Genomic DNA, 19003 nt, shown 5'->3' on the forward strand with positions numbered 1-19003 from the left:
TAGAATCTCCAGTCAGCTTTACTCCCAGGTGCCCAAATGGGTCTTCCCCTCATCTCCATATCTAAGATCAAATGTAACATCCAGAGGCTTCCTGGAATGCTCTACTTAATGTTACAGATTACAGCCTCCTCCCCAATTCCCCACCTCCCTCCTTTCTTTGATTTCTTCTATAGCACAGCTCACCAGCATGAGAAATACTAAACATCTTATTAATCATTTGTCCCTTCCAAATAGAACTTAAAACTCATTGAGGGGTACCTGACTGGCTCAGTGGGTAGCATGTATGACTTGCTCTTGCAGTTTTAAGTTTGAGCCCCAAGTTAGGTGTAGACAGTACTTAAAAATAAAATCTTAAAAAAAAGAAGAAAAATAAAACCTTAAAAGGAAAAAAACTTAAACTCATTGAGCAGGGAATTTAGTTCTTCATTATTATATCCTTAGTGCCTGGCATGTATTTGGGGTTCAATAGTTATCAAATGAATACATGAATACATTCTAATTCAGACATATGTTGAAAAATGTCATCCCTCCACCTCCATCCTGATGGCTCCTTACTTCATGAAGTTCAGTCCTCATCACCCCCTCCAGGACTGTTGAGGCCGCCTTCTTACTGTCCTTCAGTTTCCCATCTCTCCTTCAAATACCCTGTCCCCATTGCAACAGAACAGATGTATCTAAAACACTAAAGTGACTACCTTAATCTTCCTAAAAGCATTCCTGGGAAGGGGAAGAAAAAAAACAACAAACCCTTCATGGATCCCTCCTTACCCTAAGGCTAGAGTCCACATTCTTCAGTACTCTCTCTCCCTGTGCCGTGGACCTCTTACACACCCTAAATATATCCCAGATAGCCCACCCTTCAGCCTTAGCAAACTGAATGTTCCAACTTCTCTGGAACTGTGGGCCTTTGCATATTCTAGTCCCAAACCCTATCCTGGTGAAGACATTAATTTTTCCAGCCTGAGCTCAATGGCCTTGTTGCCCACAAGCTGACATGTACTTCCCTCCAGGATCCCTCAATCAGAACTTTCTTCTATCCTAGCACTTAGCACTTTGTATCTGTTTCCTTGTCTGTCTTCCCTGCCCAACCTGAGTCTGTGAAAGCAGGAACCACTGGGTCTAAACTGCTTTTGTAACCTACATCTAGCACTGAGCTCGGCACATGGTAGACAGCATGACATTTTTGAAGGAATAAGTGTCTTCAGTCCCTGAAAACCCTTTAAGCATTCAGCAGTACTTACCCTGCCAGGGTAGTACTATTTCCCACAAAAAATCCCCCCAGGGGTGTCTGCTGGATGGCTCAGGCGACTTTTTTTTTGAAGATTTTATTTATTTGAGAGAGAGCACGAGCAGAGAGAGCAGCAGAGGGAGAGGGAGAAGCAGGCTCCCCGCTGAGCTCGGAGCCCAATGCAGTACTCAATCCCAGGACCCCAGGATCATGAACTGAACCGAAGGCAGATGCTTAAAAGACTGAGCCACCCAGGTGCCCCAAGCAGTTGACTTTTTATCTTGGGGTTGTGAGCTCAAGTCCCACATTGGGCATGAAGCTTACTTAAAATAAAACCAATCCCCTCAAGCACCTGCTCAAATTCACATCCCCATAGTTAGCAGGAGGGAGAACTACACTCCCCAGCTGGCAGGTCAGTAGACCTGTGGCTTAATCCTTCCACCCTATCCCAAAGCTTCTCCTGAAGACAAAAAGGATTTTATTTACACGAGGTTCATTCATTCTTACTGGTGGAGGAATCAGCTTCCCAGACCTGAGAGGACTGGAGGATGGAAGTGGATATCCAAGGAAAACACTGGTGACTTTCCTAACTTCATTCCCCAATCAAAGAGGACAGTTTCTGGTTTGCCACTGGCAAGTTTATTACACGATTAAAGTTCAAATAAAAAAATAATAACAAAATCTTGGCAAGGAAGCTAGAGCCAGAGTCTGGGAGTACTGTTTCCCTGTCCCCAGCCTCCCTGGCCAAGCCCCGCTCCATTAACTCAGTTTGACGCGATCAAATTCCTCATCAAGACTTGCATCTGTGCCCTGGACATCTCTGCTGCTCCCACTGGAAACTGAGTCCTGGGCCCCTGGCACTGGGGCTTTGGTGAGGGCCCCATACACACCCATGGCCTAAGAAAAGGGACAGAGAGTGAGCCATGAGGACACATGGCAGAAGGCACAGCCCAACCCACCAATGACTAAAAAGAAAGTGGGGCTGGATCCAATAAGGTTGTTTTCCTTTCTCTCTTTCTCTCTCAAGACTCAAACTTTAGAGTTGATTCTAGGAATCTTATAAACTATCAGAACAGGGTCACCCTCAGAATACCGGTATAGATATCTGCCAAAAAAAGAGACATCTCAAGAGCTCCCCTATCTCCTGGGGTAAGGTGGGGGAGTGTCTCATTCTTAGAGATTTATTCTCTACAGAGACTAACAGGAGGTCTAGGTCTCAGGGTACTTGGAAGGCCTCTATGGTGTGTAAGTTGTGATGGTGGTGATGGGGGGGGGGTCAGTTTCTAGCATTGGTGTTCTGTGCTGGGTCCTCAGGGCACTCTAACCTGAGCCACCATACTACTGACATCGCCGGGGTTGGAGGGCAGCAGGATAGTGTTGGAGTCCTTGGCCAGTTTGGAGAACGCACTGACATACTGCTCGGCCACTGTCAGTGAAGCTGCTGCATCTCCATTCTGTGGCCACAGAAGGGATAAAAACACAGATCATAGATTTGGAGAAGGAGGTGGGGGCAGAGGGTAGTTGGAGGGGAGGGGAATAAAAAGAAGTCAGATTCCTGGAAAGAGGATCAGATCACAATGCAGATCACAATACAAGAGATCGTGTAATCTGGCTCAATGGAACCCACAAAAGCAGGAACTTCTCCCAAGGGTAGATGAGAAAACCTCTTCCACTGTCAATTCCTGTTCCTGACTCCCACCCAGAGGCCTCTTACATGTTGTGTCAGAGCTGCAGCCAGGATCCGAATAGCTTCTGCCTTAGCCTTGGCCTTGGCCAGAACTGCACTGGCCTCTCCTGGAAGAAAAGAGACAAAGCTTTACTCATGAGGTCAGGGTACCTCAAAGCTCCTGTCACAGCACTAACCCTCACAGGTCCATGCCCTGCTCCTCCCTCAGCCTCCACCCTCTGCGGACCTGCAGCTTGATTTATTTGTTCAGCCTTTTCCGCCTCGGAGGCCAGGATCTGTGCCTGCTTCTTCCCCTCTGCCACGTTGATGGCTGACTCTCGGGTCCCCTCAGACTCTAAAACTGTGGCCCGTTTCCGCCTTTCTGCCTCCACCTAGAAAAGCCCGCAACAAGCCCCATCAACAAGAAGCCAGAGTAAACTCTTACACAGACCTGCAATTGTACCCATCATGATAGGGAAGGGAGTCCAGGTCCCCATGAGACTGGAGCATCCTGAAGTTCTCTTCCCCATCCCTCCCTGGCCCCCACCTGCATCTGCATGGACTCTTTCACCCGGGGTGGCACATGGATATCCTTGATCTCATAACGGAGGCAGCGAATGCCCCAGCAATCAGCAGCCTGATTGATGGCATCCACAATGCTAGCATTCAGGGACTCCCGCTCCTGGAAAAAAAGAGGTATAAATTCCATGGCTTCAATCCACTTATCAAGGGTCTAAGCTGAGAAGTGCCTCTGACTGATCTTGACCCCCAGAAAGGACTGAGGGCAAGATATGTGTCTTCCAATACTAACTCTGGCTCAGATCCCCTTACCCGGAAGACTTTGTCCAGAGAGAGTTTGCCAAGCTCTGATCTCATGGTCGTCTGAGCCAGCTGTGTGACAGCATACTCAGGGTCCTCCACACCGTAGCTTGCCTGAAAAGGGCATGGATAGTGTTAAGAAGCTTGAGTGCAGGATTTTAGTGAGAAAAGCAACTCAGAAGCTGAATAAAGCAGGTAGCAGATACCTTGTAAGGGTCCATGATTCGTAGATAAAGGACTCCATCAATTTGCAGAGTTACATTGTCTACAGGTACAGGAATGGGAGAGCAAAGGAGGAAAATCAGGCCTCCAATTTCCAATCAACTCTTTCTCCTGAGCTCTGGATCTCCTGCAACCACATCCTAATGGTCTCAGGGCACCCGTGTCACCCTGCACCCCTCACCAAGAGTCACAGCCGACTGCTCAGGCACGTTGATGACAATTTCCTTGAGACTCTGCACATATCGGATCCGGTCTAACACTGGGATGAGGATGTTCAAGCCCTGGGAAGAGGAGTCATGGGTCCTCAGAAGAATGAGGGTTGTAGGGTTGGGATCCAAGCTAGGCCTGGAGTGGGTATGGAATCAACATATGGAACATTCCAAGTAAGGTAGAAAACTGGGGGTGTCAATGGTAGGGAAGCCCGAGAGGATAGGAATACAAGGCTGCACATCTGAATGGCGGGAGAGTCAAGGGAATGGGAGCCAGCAGAGTAGCAGACAGGCGAAGCTGAGAGTGGATAGGGGAGATACCCAAGAACGGAGCCTGTGGGATGCCAGAGTGAACAGAAAAAGATGGTAACGTGGGTATGAAGTTCAGCAGCCTGGGGCCTGCTAGGTCTGGCTAGGGGAGTTAGAAGCCAAAGGTGGGGGCAGGCTTGAAGGAGATCCCACCCCATTCGCCCATGTCATAAGGGAATTCGGCATCAGGCTGGCCTTGAGTGGGCAGAAGAGGTTCTCACAGGCTCCAGGATCCGATGGAATCGGCCCATTCGCTCCACCACCCAGGCCTCCTGCTGCGGCACAAACAGTACCACGGTGTTTCGGGGCAATCCAGAGGAGTCGCGACGCGGAGCACGGCCAGAAGCCTGTACGGAGCCCTAAAGAGAAGACAAGGATTAGCTGAGACCCCAGCCGGCGGGGCACCCCACCCCTCTCGGCGCCTGTCCAGGGGGCATCTCCCTAAACCGCGACCCTGAAGGGTCTTCGGAGAAGGAACTCACGTGAGTACCATGACCTCTGACCCCAGTTCCCTCACCAATCTTGGAATTCCGCTTCTTCCCAGGTAAGGACCCAGGTGATCTCTGGCCTGACCCTTGGAGAAGGAGCCCCCGCACTCACCCTCAGCAAAAGGGCCCCAGTCCCCCGAGCCGCGCGCGCCAGCATTTCCCACGGCGGAAGGACCTCCGGAACCAACGAGACGGGGAGCAGAGAAGTCGCTCTAGAAGCCGGGACCCGAGCCTTTCCTCCTGCATTTCCACTCCCCCAGACGTACTTCCGGTCGTCTATCCCCCGCCTCCAACCTCAGCCAATCAGCGTTACCTGTCTGAAGCGTTTATCAAATTGTTTCCTTGGATATGTAGACTGGCTAGAGAAGGCCCGAAGCTGGAACTCGTTCTCGTTGACCAAGCCCAAGATCCCGGACATGGTGACCATAGAGCCTACTTTCCACGTGCAGCTGGCCCAGAAACACCTGCCACCGAGTTCTTTATCTCCACCCGAGACTCAGTTTACCCTTCTGAGCATATAAACGCCCCTGTCACCATAGCGACCAGGGGATTGGAGCTCTTTGCCACGGTTGCCATAGTGATATTGTCAGGTAGTCCTGCTGTGTTCTACCCAGCCCTCCCACTAGGGACTGACCCCATTCCTGTTGCCATGGTGACTGCACCTAACAATGCCTAGTGATTGGACTGAGATTTCCCCTTCTCTTTTCCCAAAGCACCATAGCTTTTTCTACCTCTTTTGACCTCCTCCCAGTCTATGAGGCCTAGTCCCCTTGCGTAGAGTCTAGCACACAGCCCATACGTTCAGGCTTCTCTGGATCATGTCATTCTGCACACATCCCTAATGCTCTGGCACATCTTTTGAGGACTGCATAATCACTCTTTTTACATTTCAGGGCACTTAAGTTCAAGAGGGGCTAAAATCAATAACAATAAAAACCAGTATAGGAATTCAGGTCTACAGGAGTGCCTGGGTGGCTCAGTCGGTTGGGCATCTGCCTTCGGCTCAGGTCATGATCCCAGGATCCTGGGATCGAGCCCCACATTGGGATCCCTGCTCCGCGGGAAGCCTGCTTCTCCCTCTCCCACTCCCCCTGCTTGTGTTCCCTCTCTCGCTGTGTCTTTCTCTGTCAAATGAATAAATAGAATCCTTAAAAAAAAAAAAATTTAAAAAAGGAATTCAGGTCTACATTCAGAGAGCTCAGCTTTTGTGGCTGAAACTTCCCCACCACCCCACCCCATTTATCTGAAAAGACCAAGACCAGCTCCTAAGACTCATTAGGGCCTTGCCTAAGACTTCATGGCCTTAGGCCTCAGGCCTCCTCTTTGGGAGAATGGGCAGAGTCTGAGCTCCAGTTAGGCCCTCCAACCCCATTCCCATACACTCCCCAACAGAAAAAGTAGGGTTTAGCTCAAGTTTCCAAACAAGAATTTATTCTTTCTTCTGTTTTTTTTTTTTTTTCTTGAAAAAAAGTACCAGGTACAATTTTTTCTTTTTTTCTTTTTGTTCAAGTTTCAAGCAATTGCTTGTTCCCCTCAGCCCAGCCCCAGGAGTTAGCGCTAAGGCTGGGTCAGAGTCTGGTGTGGGGAGTGGGGTAGTTGGGAATCACATGACTGAGTGTGAGGGGTGCCCCTCACCCCAGCTGAGGTAGGTGGGTCAGAGTCTGGCCAGGTGAGAGGAGGCACCCCAGTCCTTGGCCCTGACTCTGTCCCTGAACACCTTCCTCAGTCAGGACCCCAAAGCAAGGAGACACAGGCAGGAGGACAACTGGAATCTGGAGACTTAGATGAAGGGTGATTAAGCTGTGTGTGTGCGCATGCATTCAAGCTCTCTTTCTCACACACATCACACAAATACAACCTTGTATGTGTGCACGTGTGTGCACATACACACACACACACACACAAACACACACACACAAAGTTGGCTTTCAGAGAAGGGTCAGAGGGTAGGGGAAGTGAAAGGTATAGGGAAGGACAGGGGAAGCTGAGTCTTTGGCTAGTTGACTCAGTCCTTCTGGGATAACCTTTCTGCCCTCAGCTGAGGAAAAACAGTTCTTCCCCAACCCCCACATCAGCTTCTTCAACTCCTGAGCTTGGAGCAGTATCTGAGAGTGGGAATGGAGGAGGGGCAATGCCAATTATCAGGTTTGGGAGGTTACCAAGGCAATCCAATTTGAATAAATTATAAATTAAAAATAAATAAAATAATAAGTGGCCCCTGCCCAGGACAGGGAGGCAACGCTGGCATAACTTGCCTGGGAACTTGGGACAACCTCAGGGTAGCTCCGGTGTCTCCCTACTACCTAAGCTGGCCTGGGAAATCCAAGGGGGTGGGGAGGCACGTGGAGTACCCAGAGTAGAGCAGAGTGTGGTAAGGATCAGAAGCTTTAAACACCCAAATAATCAATTTGGGCATGAGCATGGTGAGGGCTTTAATTCAAGCCTGAAGGGTCTTTTGCCACCTTTCCACGTATTTGCTCTGTCCAGGATGGAGCAGGATGGGCTGGTACTTGGCCCTGGCCCACATGGGTTCAGGGCACTGACAATCAGGGCAAAGGTGAATAACGTGGATTGTGAGGGGACTCAGTCACTGCCTGAAGTTCGTAGGGGAGCCCTGTGTCCAGTTCCAGGCTCCGGCGGGAAAAAAGCAGGCGGATGTCTCCATGCAGGCTTAAGCGGCCTGAGCGGGAGCTCCGGAACCTGGGGGAGGACAAGGTGATCAAAGAAAGAATCCAGATAGTAGAGAAGCCAGGAGAGATCCAATTCAGGGAAGAGATAACCTGGGGTGGGGAAAATCCTTTCCCTGGATCTTCCCAACCGCCCCTAGGCCCTGTCCTTACCTGAGGTGCAGCAAGTAGCAGAGGAGGCGGCAGGCGGGGCTCGCATTTCCCTCCTCACCCACAGGCACCAAAAAGAGGCGATGGCGCAGGAAGGTCATATGGGCAGCAGGCATGTCCGAGAAGTCAAAAGTCACGAGAAACATCTTCACCACAGTCTGGTTGGGGTTAAATAAGGTCTGGGGGCAGGACAGAACAAAGTTGGTAGGGTCTACGGGCTGTCTTCCTCTCCTACTCCCACTCCCCCTCAGGGAAAACTTACCACTTGGATGGTGCCCACCTTGGGCACACTGTAACCCTTCCTCCCCAGGGGGTTCAGGTCCACGACACCCTAGGAAGGCCATGGAGCCATCAGCTAAGGTAGGGTCTTTGAATACTCAACCATCTCCATAATCTTTCACTCTGGGCCTGGCCCTTGCCCCACAAAAGAGTTCATCCACCTGGCCCTGAACCCTCTCCTTAGGTGAGAACACCTAAAGAACCCCTCCTGCCACCAACCCCTCATCCTCCTCACAAGCTAACTTAGAGTTGAGGTCAGGTCATACCAGGAAGGGGGCCGGGGCATTTTGCTCAGAAACATCAAAGAAGGTGACAGTGACAGGCAGCGTGACATGCTGGGGGCAGTAGGATCCACTAGCTCCAATCTCTGCCGTGAAGCCCTCAATGTGGCCAGATGGTGCAAAGCGTCCTCGCAGCAATGATTCCTGGGGTGGAGATGGGGAAAGCATGTTATGAGACAGACGCCAGCTGTTTTCCTTACCCATCCAAGCCACATTCCACCACCTCACTTCCCCCAAAGCCCCCAATCACAGAATCCAAGGGGAACTACCTCAAAGTTGCCCAGCAGGGTACGGCTGACGGCAGGGGTAGGAACAGGGGAGGCACTGGGGGGGCTCAGCAGGCCTGGCCCCTTCCGGAGGCTTCGAAGGGAGCTCCTGGTAGGGAGGGGACACACAGTGTGTTGGCTTAAAGCATTCTGGTATGCGTACTCACGTCCTTGGGCTCACCCTTTGCCACTATCTAGGACTCCTGCCCTGGGGTCCCCTACTCTGGGGCTGGAAAAAGGATTACAGACTTTTGCCCCATTTGCAGGGACAGAGCAGAGGGAGAAGCTGATCACTCACAGCTTCAGGCGACGGGCACCTTTCAGCCTCCGCCCCATGGGACTGCAGTCTGTTGGGTCCTATGGAGAGGAAAGATTACAAAAAGATATTGGGTGGAGGCCAAGTATGTTTGCGAGCAGGAGCTCATTACCAGCTCTCATAGGAACATCCCCCCCAGGCCTTCACCTTTTTCCACACACATATCTACTTAAGAATAGACCATCTCCTTTCCTGGCTTACCAGCACAGGCTCCTTGGGCCCAGGCAGCAGATGGCTCCAGAAGGGTGTGGCTTTGGCATCAGAACTGTTGGCAGCAGGAGGGTGGCCCAGGGTTCCCCGGCGCCTCCGAGGGGCTGGCCCCTCATCCTCAGAGCTGACATCCAGGGCTTCTCCAGCAGGAAGCAGCCTTCGCTTGGTGGGGCAGGGGCCTGGAGGTCCAGGGCCAGGGGGTGTGTGCTCGGGACTATGCCCATTGGCAGTGCCAGGGGACTCCCTAGGCCAAGGGCTGCCCCCGTTGCCCACCCCAGCCACTGGGCTCTTAGCCCCTATTTGTGCAAGACTGTGCAAATCAGTGTCAAATGTGTGCAGCTGGCCCAGAGGGGCTGGCCCTGGGGACTCCCCCAGGGACCCCTGTCCCCTTGGATCTGGGGAAGCCCAGTCTCTGGTGTGCAAACTATTGCAGGAAGCATTTGATGGGGGGTAGGGGGGACTCTGGGCCCCTGAAGTCCAAGGTGAGGTGGAGCTACCTCCCTGTTCCACAACACAGAGGCCATGATGGCAGAAATGCTGGCTGGTCACACCCAGTCCCAGCCCCAGTCCCTCTGGGCCTAGTAGCCTCACAGTAGATGGTTCTTCAGGGGGTAGTCCCTCTCTGGCCCCCAGCCCAGGGCCTCTCTTCACCTCCCTGGGAACTTCAGTGGGTGGGGCCGGCCGTTTCAGGGCCCTATGAGGCTCAGAGGCACCAGCTGGAGGGGAAAAGATGGATACCTGGTAGACCCTGGGGGATGTTGCCCCCCCTGCTGGGCTGTAGCCCATGAGCAGGCCACCCTGGAGGGCCCCCTGCCTGACTGCAGGCTGCGAAGGGCCAGCCTCTGGTTCTGAGGATGGAGACGGCTCCGCCTGCACGTGGCGCATGAAGCCCCGCCTTGGGTCAGGGGGGCCCCCCCCCACAGCCTTTATGCTGGGCCTGGGCTGGGGGGTCTGGGGACATCTGTGCAAGAGAAGAGAAGAAAAGGTGGTCAGAGGTATCAGTGAGTCTTCTCCCTTCGACCTGAGTTTCAGATCCTCCCCCAGCCTGAAGAGGTGACCTTGTAGGGTTCGTGGGGGTAAAGGTGTCCAAATCCCCAAAAAGATTAATGGAGTATTAATCCCATTAATAATATAGACCAGTCCGAGAACTTCTAAGTGGGTAACACGTTTAGCTCAGGTTTCTTACTGGACCTGCTTCCCCTCCCTTTCCCTAGCACTCACCCCGATGAAGAGGCCTTAAGCCTAGCTGTGTGTTCCCTCTTCCTGACTGATGCCTTGCTCTCCTAGCTTGCAGTCTGGTCCATTCCCGCTGCACTGGCAAGGTGACTGCCACCATTCCGTGCAGCTCCTGGGCTCAGCCGGACCCTGAGGAAAGAAGAACAGAGATAAGCCAGGATCCCTGGAGCCAGTGGTAACGCTCCTCTCCAAATGTGGGCTACCAGAGTACCCTCCAGGATATCCTTCTCCCATATGAAAAGCTCTTCAGAAACAGAAGGTGCAGTCTTGGGATCCAGAGCCCAGAGGGCAGAGCAGGGCTACCTAAGAGTCAGAGAGAGGCAGGTCTCGGTTCAATGGAATAAGGATGTCAGAAGTAAGTTGTGGCAGGATGACCATTTATCAGGGCCACCAGCAAAGAGGCTTCTGCCCTGAACATGAGAGGGGATGCAATACCCCAGGTTCTAAGAGATCATGCCACCTAAGAGTCGGTCAGGGAAAGAATTCAGCCCTCCTAGTCAGGGCCACCGAGTTGTATAACTCCTTCCCATAAGTCTATCTCCAAAGGGATAGTGCTACCCCAAAGCCCTAAGGGCAGAGGTCTTGCAGAAACTCACACCCCATGAGCACTCCTCAGAGGTACAAACCTCAGGTCAGCTCAAAGGTGGCCCTTTGGACTTAAATTCCCAATTGCCCCCAGCAGTCTATCCCTTTAACAGGAGGCAACATTCTCCCTCTCCCACTCCCCCTGCTTGTGTTCCCTCTCTTGCTGTGTCTCTCTCTGTCAAATAAATAAATAAAATCTTAAAAAAGGCGGGGGGGCACCTGGGTGGCTCAGTCGTTGAGCGTCTGCCTTCGGCTCAGGTCATGATCCCTGGGTCCTGGGATCGAGCCCCGCATCGGGCTCCCTGCTCAGCAGGAAGCCTGCTTCTCCCTCTCCTACTCCCCCTGCTTGTGTTCCCTCTTTTGCTGTGTCTCCCTCTGTCAAATAAATAAATAAAATCTTTAAAAAAAAAACAAAAACAGGAGGCAACAAATCTAATCAAAAACAAGTGGAGGGGGAGTGGAGGAGGCACTGCCAGAAGGCACTTTCCAGGACCTACCCTCCCCCTAGGCCCTGCAAACTAGAGATAAGGCAGGGGCAGTCAGGCAGCTGGAAGCAACTAGGACTACCTCTCCTCTTCGTCACAACACATTTAACACTCAAAAACCCAAACCACTGTTTTTCTGCCAGGGCACAAGATGGTCTTTACTGACTAATTCACCCCCAGGAACCCATACTGGGTGAGGGGAATGTCCAAATTAAAGGTCATCTTCCTTTATGGAAGGAAATACTGCCTTCAGGATCAAGCTTGTCCTGTGCTGCCTGCCATCCACAATGTCTTTTCCCCTTCAAAGAATGTCCCCTGTATGCCTACCTAAGCCCTGTCCTTACTCCTTGCCTAGCCCAAATGCCATTCCCTCCAGAAAGCCTACTCTGGCCACCCTAAACCATAAATCTCTCTCTCTCCTCTGAGACTCCACCTAAGGCAATGTCACTATCTACTGTAACCCAGTGACAGTTTTGCTTGCTCTTGTAGGTAAGAAATCTCCTAGACAGGAGTGCCTGGGTGGCCCAGTCAGTTAAGCGTCTTACTCTTGGTTTCGGCTCAGGTCGTGATCTCAGTGTCATGAGATGGAGCCCCATGCTGTGTGGAGTCTGCTTGAGATTCTCTCTCCCTCTCCCTCTACCCCTCCCACTTGGGCTCTCTTGATCTCTAAAATAAATAAATAAATGTTAAAAAAAAAATCTCTTAGACACACCACGGGGTTCTTGAGGATAGGTCTGTGCTCTGCTCCTCCACCAAACTCCAAGTATAGGGATTAAGCACATAGTGGGGCTCAAAAAAAGAATGGAAGCCCTAGAGATCTCAGCATCAGTCCTGGCACTGCAGAGAAAAATTCCCAGAATGAGAGAAACAGAGAGATTACTTGTATAGAGAGAGTCAGCAACAACAGAGGTGAAGTGGGAGGCAGGGAGAAAGGGAGAGAGTTGTACCCAGAGACTGAAAAGCTTTCCTACACCAAATTCCCATCAATGTACCCAAAACTACCCTATTTCACCACATTCTCATTGGAAGTGAGACTCCTAAGAAAATTCTGGTTCCCTGTGGTGGGTGGGGTATCTGGAAAGGGCAGAACTCCAATGATAGCATTGTCAGAGGTACAACATGTATTCATCTGTACCTCTCCTTTCCTCTACCCAAGCCATACAGGTTCAGAAAGGGCCTTTTGCTTAGCACTCCAGCCCCTGGTCACCCAAGATGGCCTCTTGAATCCTTGCCCTGGGGAAGCCAGGTGATGACATGATGCCCTACCTGACCCCAGCATGCCTGGCATCTGCTCATTATCCCAAGCCCTCTCAGTTCCTGCTTTGTCAATGAGAAGTTCTAAGACTCACTTCCCTGCTACCCAGCCTGTCGGGCTCTAGACCATGGCTTCAAGCTGACTCATGGGGCAGGACTGTGGAAGAGGGGGGCAGGGTAGGCCAAACTCACTCTGTGCAGGGGGTGGGCAGCAGCTGGCGTTAAACAGCTGTGCCAGGCTGTGGCTGGCAAGGACTACAGTTCCCAACATGCCCAGGGAGCAAGGCCAGCAAAAACAACAAGTCCCAGAATACCATGGGTTCTGTACCTCAGACACCTGCTAGGCCTGGGAGGTGGGGTAGGTGGGTGTTGGTATAGGTACAAGCTCCCAGGCTCACTCTTCCCTTCCCTTCAGTATTAAAGATATCCATTTCTACACTGATGAAGGAGGGTGACAGGAAGGAAAATTCCTCTCCATGTGCTTTCTACCCTCATCCTGTTCAGAGAGAACTGCCAGCTGCTCTGCATTTTGTCCCTATACATGTCCACACAAGCTAGGGGGGCTATTCCCATAGACCACCACTGTGAGTACGAAGGTCAACCCTCTGCTCTCTCACCAACCCCTTGACCGCTGGCCTAAAACCCTCTACCTTCAGTGGAGAGGGAGCAGATGTCAGGACCTCCTCCAAACGGAGCCTGGCAGACTCACCCCTTCTCCTAGACTCCTTGTTCTGGACGATTCCCCCACCCCCTGCTTGGTCTCCCAGGTCCATTCTTACCCCTCTCCTCCCCAGAGCCTGGGACAGGCCCCATTCCCTACTGGAGCTTCGGAAATTTGTTCTTTCCCCCTAGCACACACTCACCCCGCTCTTAAACTGGCTCCGCCGCGGCGGCCGCTGCTCCGGGCCCTTCCGTCCCGTCCCGGTCCCTCCCCTCGAATCCCGGGTCCTCCCCGCCACGGGCCCCCAACCCAGACAAAGGGTGGCTCAGGCAGAGCCCTGCTTTGCTAGGCTGTTCTCTGTTCAGCTTCGTGTGCAACACTAGCGGGCTCTGGAGCCCGCAGCCCCCCAGCCACTGCCGCACCCCTCCCCGCGACTGTCCCTCCCCGTGGCCGCCCCGGCTCCGCGCTGCCGACTCCGCTGCCCCTCTGACTCACAGGCCATTTCCTACCAGCTGATGGGGCCGCCCGCCCCGCCCAATGCCCCAACACCCCCGCCGCAGCGAACGCGGCCGCCACGCCCCCCTGAGACCACGCCCTCCATGGGCAGCGATCATGCTGATTGGCCCATAGGAGTCCAGCCTCTCCACGACCTCAAGTGTGAGCCACGCCCCCTCCAGGAGACGCACGCCCATTGGTCCACAAGGGGGCAGGCCTACCTGGGACCACCCCGCCCATCTTCTTAACCCCTCATCTGCCGGAATCCAAAGGAGCTCCCTGCCCTGCCATTTAACCCTTTCAAAGGCTTAGGCCTCCCACTTCTCACCTCCACCCTTCCTCTTCCGAGGGTGTTTAATAGGACGCCCTAGGGCTTTCATAGGCACAGTTCGACAATCTCCAAAGTCAGGCTGCTCTTCCCACACCAAACCCCAAATAAACCCCACTCCCATCTCTCCCTTCCTTGCAAGAGAGCTTCAGAGACCAGAGAACTGTTGAAGTCTAGAAAGCTTCCTTCATGCCAGAGCAGATGAAATAGTCCAGCAGTGGGATCTTATCTCCTTCCATTGAGAAATGGTATTCTTCCTTTCCTTACTCTATATTGATATTCTTTTGCCTTTATTAGAGCGGCCCCAAGGACTCCTGAGATGGGGATACATTTTAATTCAGGGACCTACACACCCTTTTTTGTGTCTCTGAAATACCATTCTGAGATTAGGCTGCTTCATCCCTTCTACCAGTGCTCTCTCTTCATAGGAGACAGACCACCCAGGGGAAGTGGGATAGGAAGGCTTCTGCCATTAGTGGGGAGATGTGCCCAACTCTTGCGATGGAGCTCACTCCCATGACTCACATCTCTCTCGAAACTCCCCACCCTCTCCCTGAGTCACTCGATTCCAGGCTCAGGCCAGAATCAGCCAAATTAAGTGGCAGCAGAATCGTCATTCTTAAATCTTGTCCTCTTATTCTTTAAATGGCCAGGATGTAAACCTCTGCAAGGATGGGGCATTAAAAGATACTTTTTAGAGGGGCTACTTTAGGGGCAAGCTAAGAAAATACGTAGCCCTGACTAACTTTCCCTCTGCACTTGTTGACAAGTCAGTTTCCAAACTTAAGAAGCTTTTTCTGTCAGTCTTCCACAGAAGCAAGCAAACACCGGAGTCAAAAGAGGGAAGACTCAGGGCACCAGCCTGGCTCAGTCAGCGGAGTGCACGACTCTTGATCTTGGGGTTGTGCGTTCAAACCCCATGTTGAGTGTAGGGATTACTTAAAAATAAAATCTTAAAACAACAACAACAACAAAAAACAAAGAGGGAAGACTCAAACTGATGCCTGGAGAACTGGCATCAGCCAGGGTAGGCTCCCTGGTTGTGTCTCCAGAAGAGGGGGAGTCCATTCTTTCATAGTTCAGAGCCCACAGAAGGCCCAAGGTCCTTGTTCCTACCTTGCCTGTGCTGTAGGCCCCAAGGGCCCTGAGATTGTCAGTGGACAGTAAAAAAAAAAAAAAAGGCTCCCCTCCCCCTACTTCCTCCTTGTGCCCTAGACTTAGGAAGAAAACCTAAGTAACCCTTCCCCTAGGCTCCCTTCTCCTCACCTCAGACCAGGAGAAAAAACCCTGAAAAAGAACCCAGTTGCCATGGACTGACTTCTTCATTGGTTCCCTAATGGTAAGGAACAGGATTCAGGAAATTTTCAAAATCCTGAACAAAATGGCAAAGTACCAAAGTAAGAACCTACTTGCCTTAGTAAAAGCTTATTGGGAAGACAAAAAGACACAGAACACTATAGGAAATTAATAGTCCCTTGGTGACACCACAGAACAGGCATTAAGTTCTGTTTTACTGCCATTAGCATAGGCCCAGGTCTTAGTTACTTGCAAAGGTCAGGCGGGCAATAGTTCAGTAGGAAGGATCAAAGATGTTCTAGGCCTCCGTGTGCCCTAGAAAAGCAGCATGGTACAATCAGGAGGCCTTACCTAGCTGCCCCAAACTCTTACCCTGCTTTATTTTTTTCATAGCAGTTATCACCACCTGGCCTCTCTCTGCCACACACACACACACACACACACACACACACACACACACACACACACACACACATTTCTTTCTCCCCCTATTAGAATGGAAGCTCTTTGAGTGCAGCAATATTGTTTTGTTCACGCTAGTATTCCCAGAATCAACATCAGTGCCTGGCACATAATATGCACTCAATAAACATTGGCTGAAAGAAATGATGAGCCCTGGGCTGAATGAACAGCAATCTGAAGACCTGGGTCCTAATTCCTGCTATTTCACTGTGAGTGAGACCTAGAGAAAGTCAAAATCTCTTTGGCTGTAAATTTTCAACTCTGTAAGATGAGGGGTTTGGCTGTAAATTTTCAACTCTGTAACGTGCCCCCCACCTCCTGTTTGCCCAAGCGCATAGATGATGGCCACTGAGGGCCTCTGCAACTCTGGCCTTATATTGCTATGATTCTAATAGCTATTGTTCGCTCAAATCCATTTTCAGAGGATGGACCCAAATGTCTGAATGCCCTCCCACTTGTATTGAAGCAGAGAGGCTATATATTCCAGACTCAGCTCAGCAAATTGATGCCCTTTCTCTTCACGCCCCACCCGCTCACACAAATGCCTCAGTCCTGAGGAAGCTGGAGTGTTTGCCCTAGGCCCGCCTCTCTGAGAGACAGTCTGGGAAGCTGTGTTGCCATAGCAATCAGCTCCTCCTCAAAAGGCTTCAGCCAGCCCTCCCTTACCCCACCCTACCCCACCGCTTTGTCTGGCCCCAGCACCCCCTCCCTCCCCAGCCAGTCACAGCTAGAAGAAGGTTGGCTAGGGGCCCCTTTCAGTAACATTGTCACACTCATCCAGCCACTGTGTGGAAGGCAGGACTTTTTCACCCTCCCAACTAGCCCAGGGGCAAATAGAACTTTGGCACTACATCAAGTCCCCTCAGGGAACCTAAGGAGCTCTCTGGAGGACCAGGCCCTAGTCTCCGTTCTGACCATCAGCTTCCAAGCCAGGAGAGTGGGAGCCATTCTCTCTTCCTCTTCCAGCTGAGGCTGGAGCCTCATAACCTTTCTGGAGTTCAGCCTGCCATAGCAGCCCATCTTTCAAAACATACATCAAAGACTCAGTAATTTTCACCCTTCCCACAGAAGCCCATTTTTTAGGGTCCTAGGATTCCCCACCCCGAAGAAGGAAAAGGGTGGGGAAAATAAGTTTGTAGCAAGTGGTAAAAAAGTAGTGGCCAGTCACTTGTGGGGGCTATTGGGAGAGATCTTGGTAGGAGTGGGGTGAGGTCTGGGCCTTGCTGCTGGTAACTAGGGTCTGTGGCCATTGAGCACAAAGTTCCGGGCAGGGCACAGCTCCTAAACGGGCAAGTCCCAGGCCAGGCCCCAGGGCGAGGAAGGAAGTGGGAAATGAGCACACCCAGAGCATAGGGCAGGGCAAAGTGGGGGAGGGGGAAGACAGGGACCAAGGCAGGCTTCTGGGAGGAACAGGAACTAGAATGAGGGTTAACAGGAACACCAGCTGGGGGGACAAACTCCAGTCTCAGCCAGACAGATCCAAAGCCGACTGAGGAGTCAGTCACAGAAGACCTAGTAGCAAGTGGGGCCTGATCCACCCTAAGAGTGATCAGGCCTGAAGGTGCTATTAAGAGCCAAGGAGCCAGAAGCACTACAGACTGGCTTCTTTACCCCACCAATTTCATCATGCCATTCCTAGAACACAGTACACAAGCCTTTTCCTGAGTCTCTACAAAGCCCCAAGACTTTCTCAAAGGACTAGGGGTTCTTCCCCCCTCAATTGGGGCCTACAGCCCCTTCCCCTCAAACAGTGCCCATAACCCCCTCCCTTCTTTTTGTACACAGTCCCTCTGTCCTTCCGTCTCTCCCACACTCTGGACCACCAGCTCTCCATCATACAGCACCTGCTTCCCCCTGAGCAACTTTAGATCCCCTCCCCCTCAAGTACAGCCAGCCTCCAACCCTCCACATCAGACAGCGACCTAGCCCCCTCACACTGTACCTTTAACCTCCGCAAAGCACTCCTGTCTCTCCCCCACAAGGGCCCCTGAAAAATGCACCTGCTTACCCGCACACTGAGCCCCCAAGTCCTCCCCCAACTCTGTCTTCCTCCCCCCCACAGCAGTCCTCAGGTTCTCTCCTTCTCTAACGTGCCCCCCACCTCCTGTTTGCCCAAGCGCATCCCCATCCTTGTCCCCTCTTCCACGCGCACCCCACCCCACACCTGTAGTTCCGTGAGTCCCGTTGCACCTGAGGAGGTAGTGGGTTGGGGCAGTTACAGAGAAGCCCTAGCAGCAGCCTCGGCCTGCAAACCTCACCCCTTCTGTCCGAGCCCCGCCCCCGCAACGCCCAGGCCCACCCCCTCCCTTGTCCCACCTCCCACCTTCTTGGGGCTCGTCCCCTTTCCTAGTTTCTTTAATTCCTTTGGCTCCTCCCCTGTAACACAGGCCCCGCCCCATATGGCTCCGCCCCTTCTCGTCTTCTTTGCGTCTCCCCAGGAACATCCGCTTGTCCCTAGACCCTTCCCCGATCCCGCCCTCTACTGGTCTCTCCGCCTTTCGCTGGGACCCGCCCCTCGGATTCCAGCCTGGCAGAACCCAGGCCAGGCCCTCTTGCACCGCGAGCCCCGGTAGGTCTCAGAGACTCTCCTAACCCCCGCCCCTTCTCCGCTCGCCTCACCCGGGCGCTAGCGCTCCAGCCCGGATCCGCTGGCTCTGATTGGCGGCGGTGGCCCCAATGGATGGCGGAGGAGACAAAGTGCTGGCTGCAGGTCGCCTGAGGTCCCACCCCGGCCACGTGCGGCTTCTGTGATGACAGGTCTAGAGGGCGGGGCCTTGGCCCGCAGGGTGCGGGCCTAGGCTGACCCCATCCGGCTGGGGGTGGGGGAGCCGGAGCTGGATTCAAAGCGCTAGCCTGAGGGCACCGAGCCTGACTGGGGCTCTCCCGGGTTTTCGCCTTAGTGTGAGCTGCCTGCGGAGCTTGGGCCTTTTTCTGGGGACGTCTGGGTTAGCGCGCGCATTTGCCTTAATGGGGGAAGTCTGTGAGTTTTGCAAGGTAGTGCAAGGAGTCTCGGGGGTCTGTGAAGATGGGGAGAATCTGGTTGGTGGGGTTTCAAGTCTGTGAGGTTGAGC

The 19003-nt window shown here is 52.6% G+C and overlaps 2 protein-coding genes across 8 annotated transcripts; both read right to left on the minus strand.

Annotated features, from left to right (window-relative positions):
• Positions 1 to 1844: 1844 nt before the first annotated feature.
• Positions 1845 to 5181, minus strand: STOML2 (stomatin like 2). 2 transcript variants are annotated; one of them, XM_028115265.2, is made up of 10 exons: positions 5054 to 5179; positions 4675 to 4812; positions 4117 to 4216; positions 3920 to 3978; positions 3726 to 3827; positions 3442 to 3576; positions 3142 to 3286; positions 2943 to 3022; positions 2554 to 2682; positions 1845 to 2125 (listed from the first exon to the last, which is right to left on the minus strand). In XM_028115265.2, the coding sequence occupies exons 1-10, from the start codon at positions 5096 to 5098 to the stop codon at positions 1988 to 1990; spliced, it is 1071 nt and encodes a 356-aa protein (XP_027971066.1). In that variant the 5' UTR covers positions 5099 to 5179; the 3' UTR covers positions 1845 to 1987. The 2 variants fall into 2 exon arrangements, with proteins under 2 accessions (XP_027971066.1, XP_027971067.1); XM_028115266.2 differs by lacking the exon at positions 2554 to 2682 and having other exon boundaries at positions 5054 to 5181.
• Positions 5182 to 7344: 2163 nt separating this feature from the next.
• ATOSB (atos homolog B) lies at positions 7345 to 18576 on the minus strand. Of its 6 annotated transcripts, none has more exons than XM_028115174.2 (9): positions 18552 to 18576; positions 10352 to 10495; positions 9122 to 10091; positions 8903 to 8961; positions 8608 to 8713; positions 8324 to 8482; positions 8041 to 8109; positions 7782 to 7957; positions 7345 to 7641 (listed from the first exon to the last, which is right to left on the minus strand). In XM_028115174.2, exons 3-9 carry the CDS (start codon positions 10013 to 10015, stop codon positions 7488 to 7490), a joined length of 1617 nt encoding a protein of 538 aa, XP_027970975.1. In that variant the 5' UTR covers positions 10016 to 10091; positions 10352 to 10495; positions 18552 to 18576; the 3' UTR covers positions 7345 to 7487. The 6 variants fall into 6 exon arrangements, with proteins under 6 accessions (XP_027970975.1, XP_027970974.1, XP_027970972.1 ...); XM_028115173.2 differs by lacking the exon at positions 18552 to 18576 and adding an exon at positions 18123 to 18206; XM_028115171.2 differs by lacking the exon at positions 18552 to 18576 and adding an exon at positions 18097 to 18199.
• Positions 18577 to 19003: the final 427 nt, after the last annotated feature.

This window comes from Eumetopias jubatus, unplaced genomic scaffold (assembly GCF_037043125.1).
Source record: "Eumetopias jubatus isolate StellerSeaLion01/CBP00866 unplaced genomic scaffold, mEumJub1_p1.0 scaffold_15, whole genome shotgun sequence".
Lineage (NCBI taxonomy): Eukaryota > Metazoa > Chordata > Mammalia > Carnivora > Otariidae > Eumetopias > Eumetopias jubatus.

Coding starts and splice junctions, on each gene's coding strand:
- STOML2 (XM_028115265.2), bottom strand. CDS start 5,098: ATGCTGGCGCGCGCGGCTCGGGGGACTGGGGCCCTTTTGCTGAGG. Junction 3,828..3,919: donor GAATCATGGACCCTTACAAG/GTATCTGCTACC, acceptor TGCCCTTTTCAG/GCAAGCTACGGTGTGGAGGA. Junction 3,023..3,141: donor ACAAATAAATCAAGCTGCAG/GTCCGCAGAGGG, acceptor CTTTTCTTCCAG/GAGAGGCCAGTGCAGTTCTG.
- ATOSB (XM_028115174.2), bottom strand. CDS start 10,015: ATGCGCCACGTGCAGGCGGAGCCGTCTCCATCCTCAGAACCAGAGGCT. Junction 8,483..8,607: donor CCCTGCTGGGCAACTTTGAG/GTAGTTCCCCTT, acceptor TCTCCACCCCAG/GAATCATTGCTGCGAGGACG. Junction 8,110..8,323: donor ATGCCCCGGCCCCCTTCCTG/GTATGACCTGAC, acceptor TGGCCTTCCTAG/GGTGTCGTGGACCTGAACCC.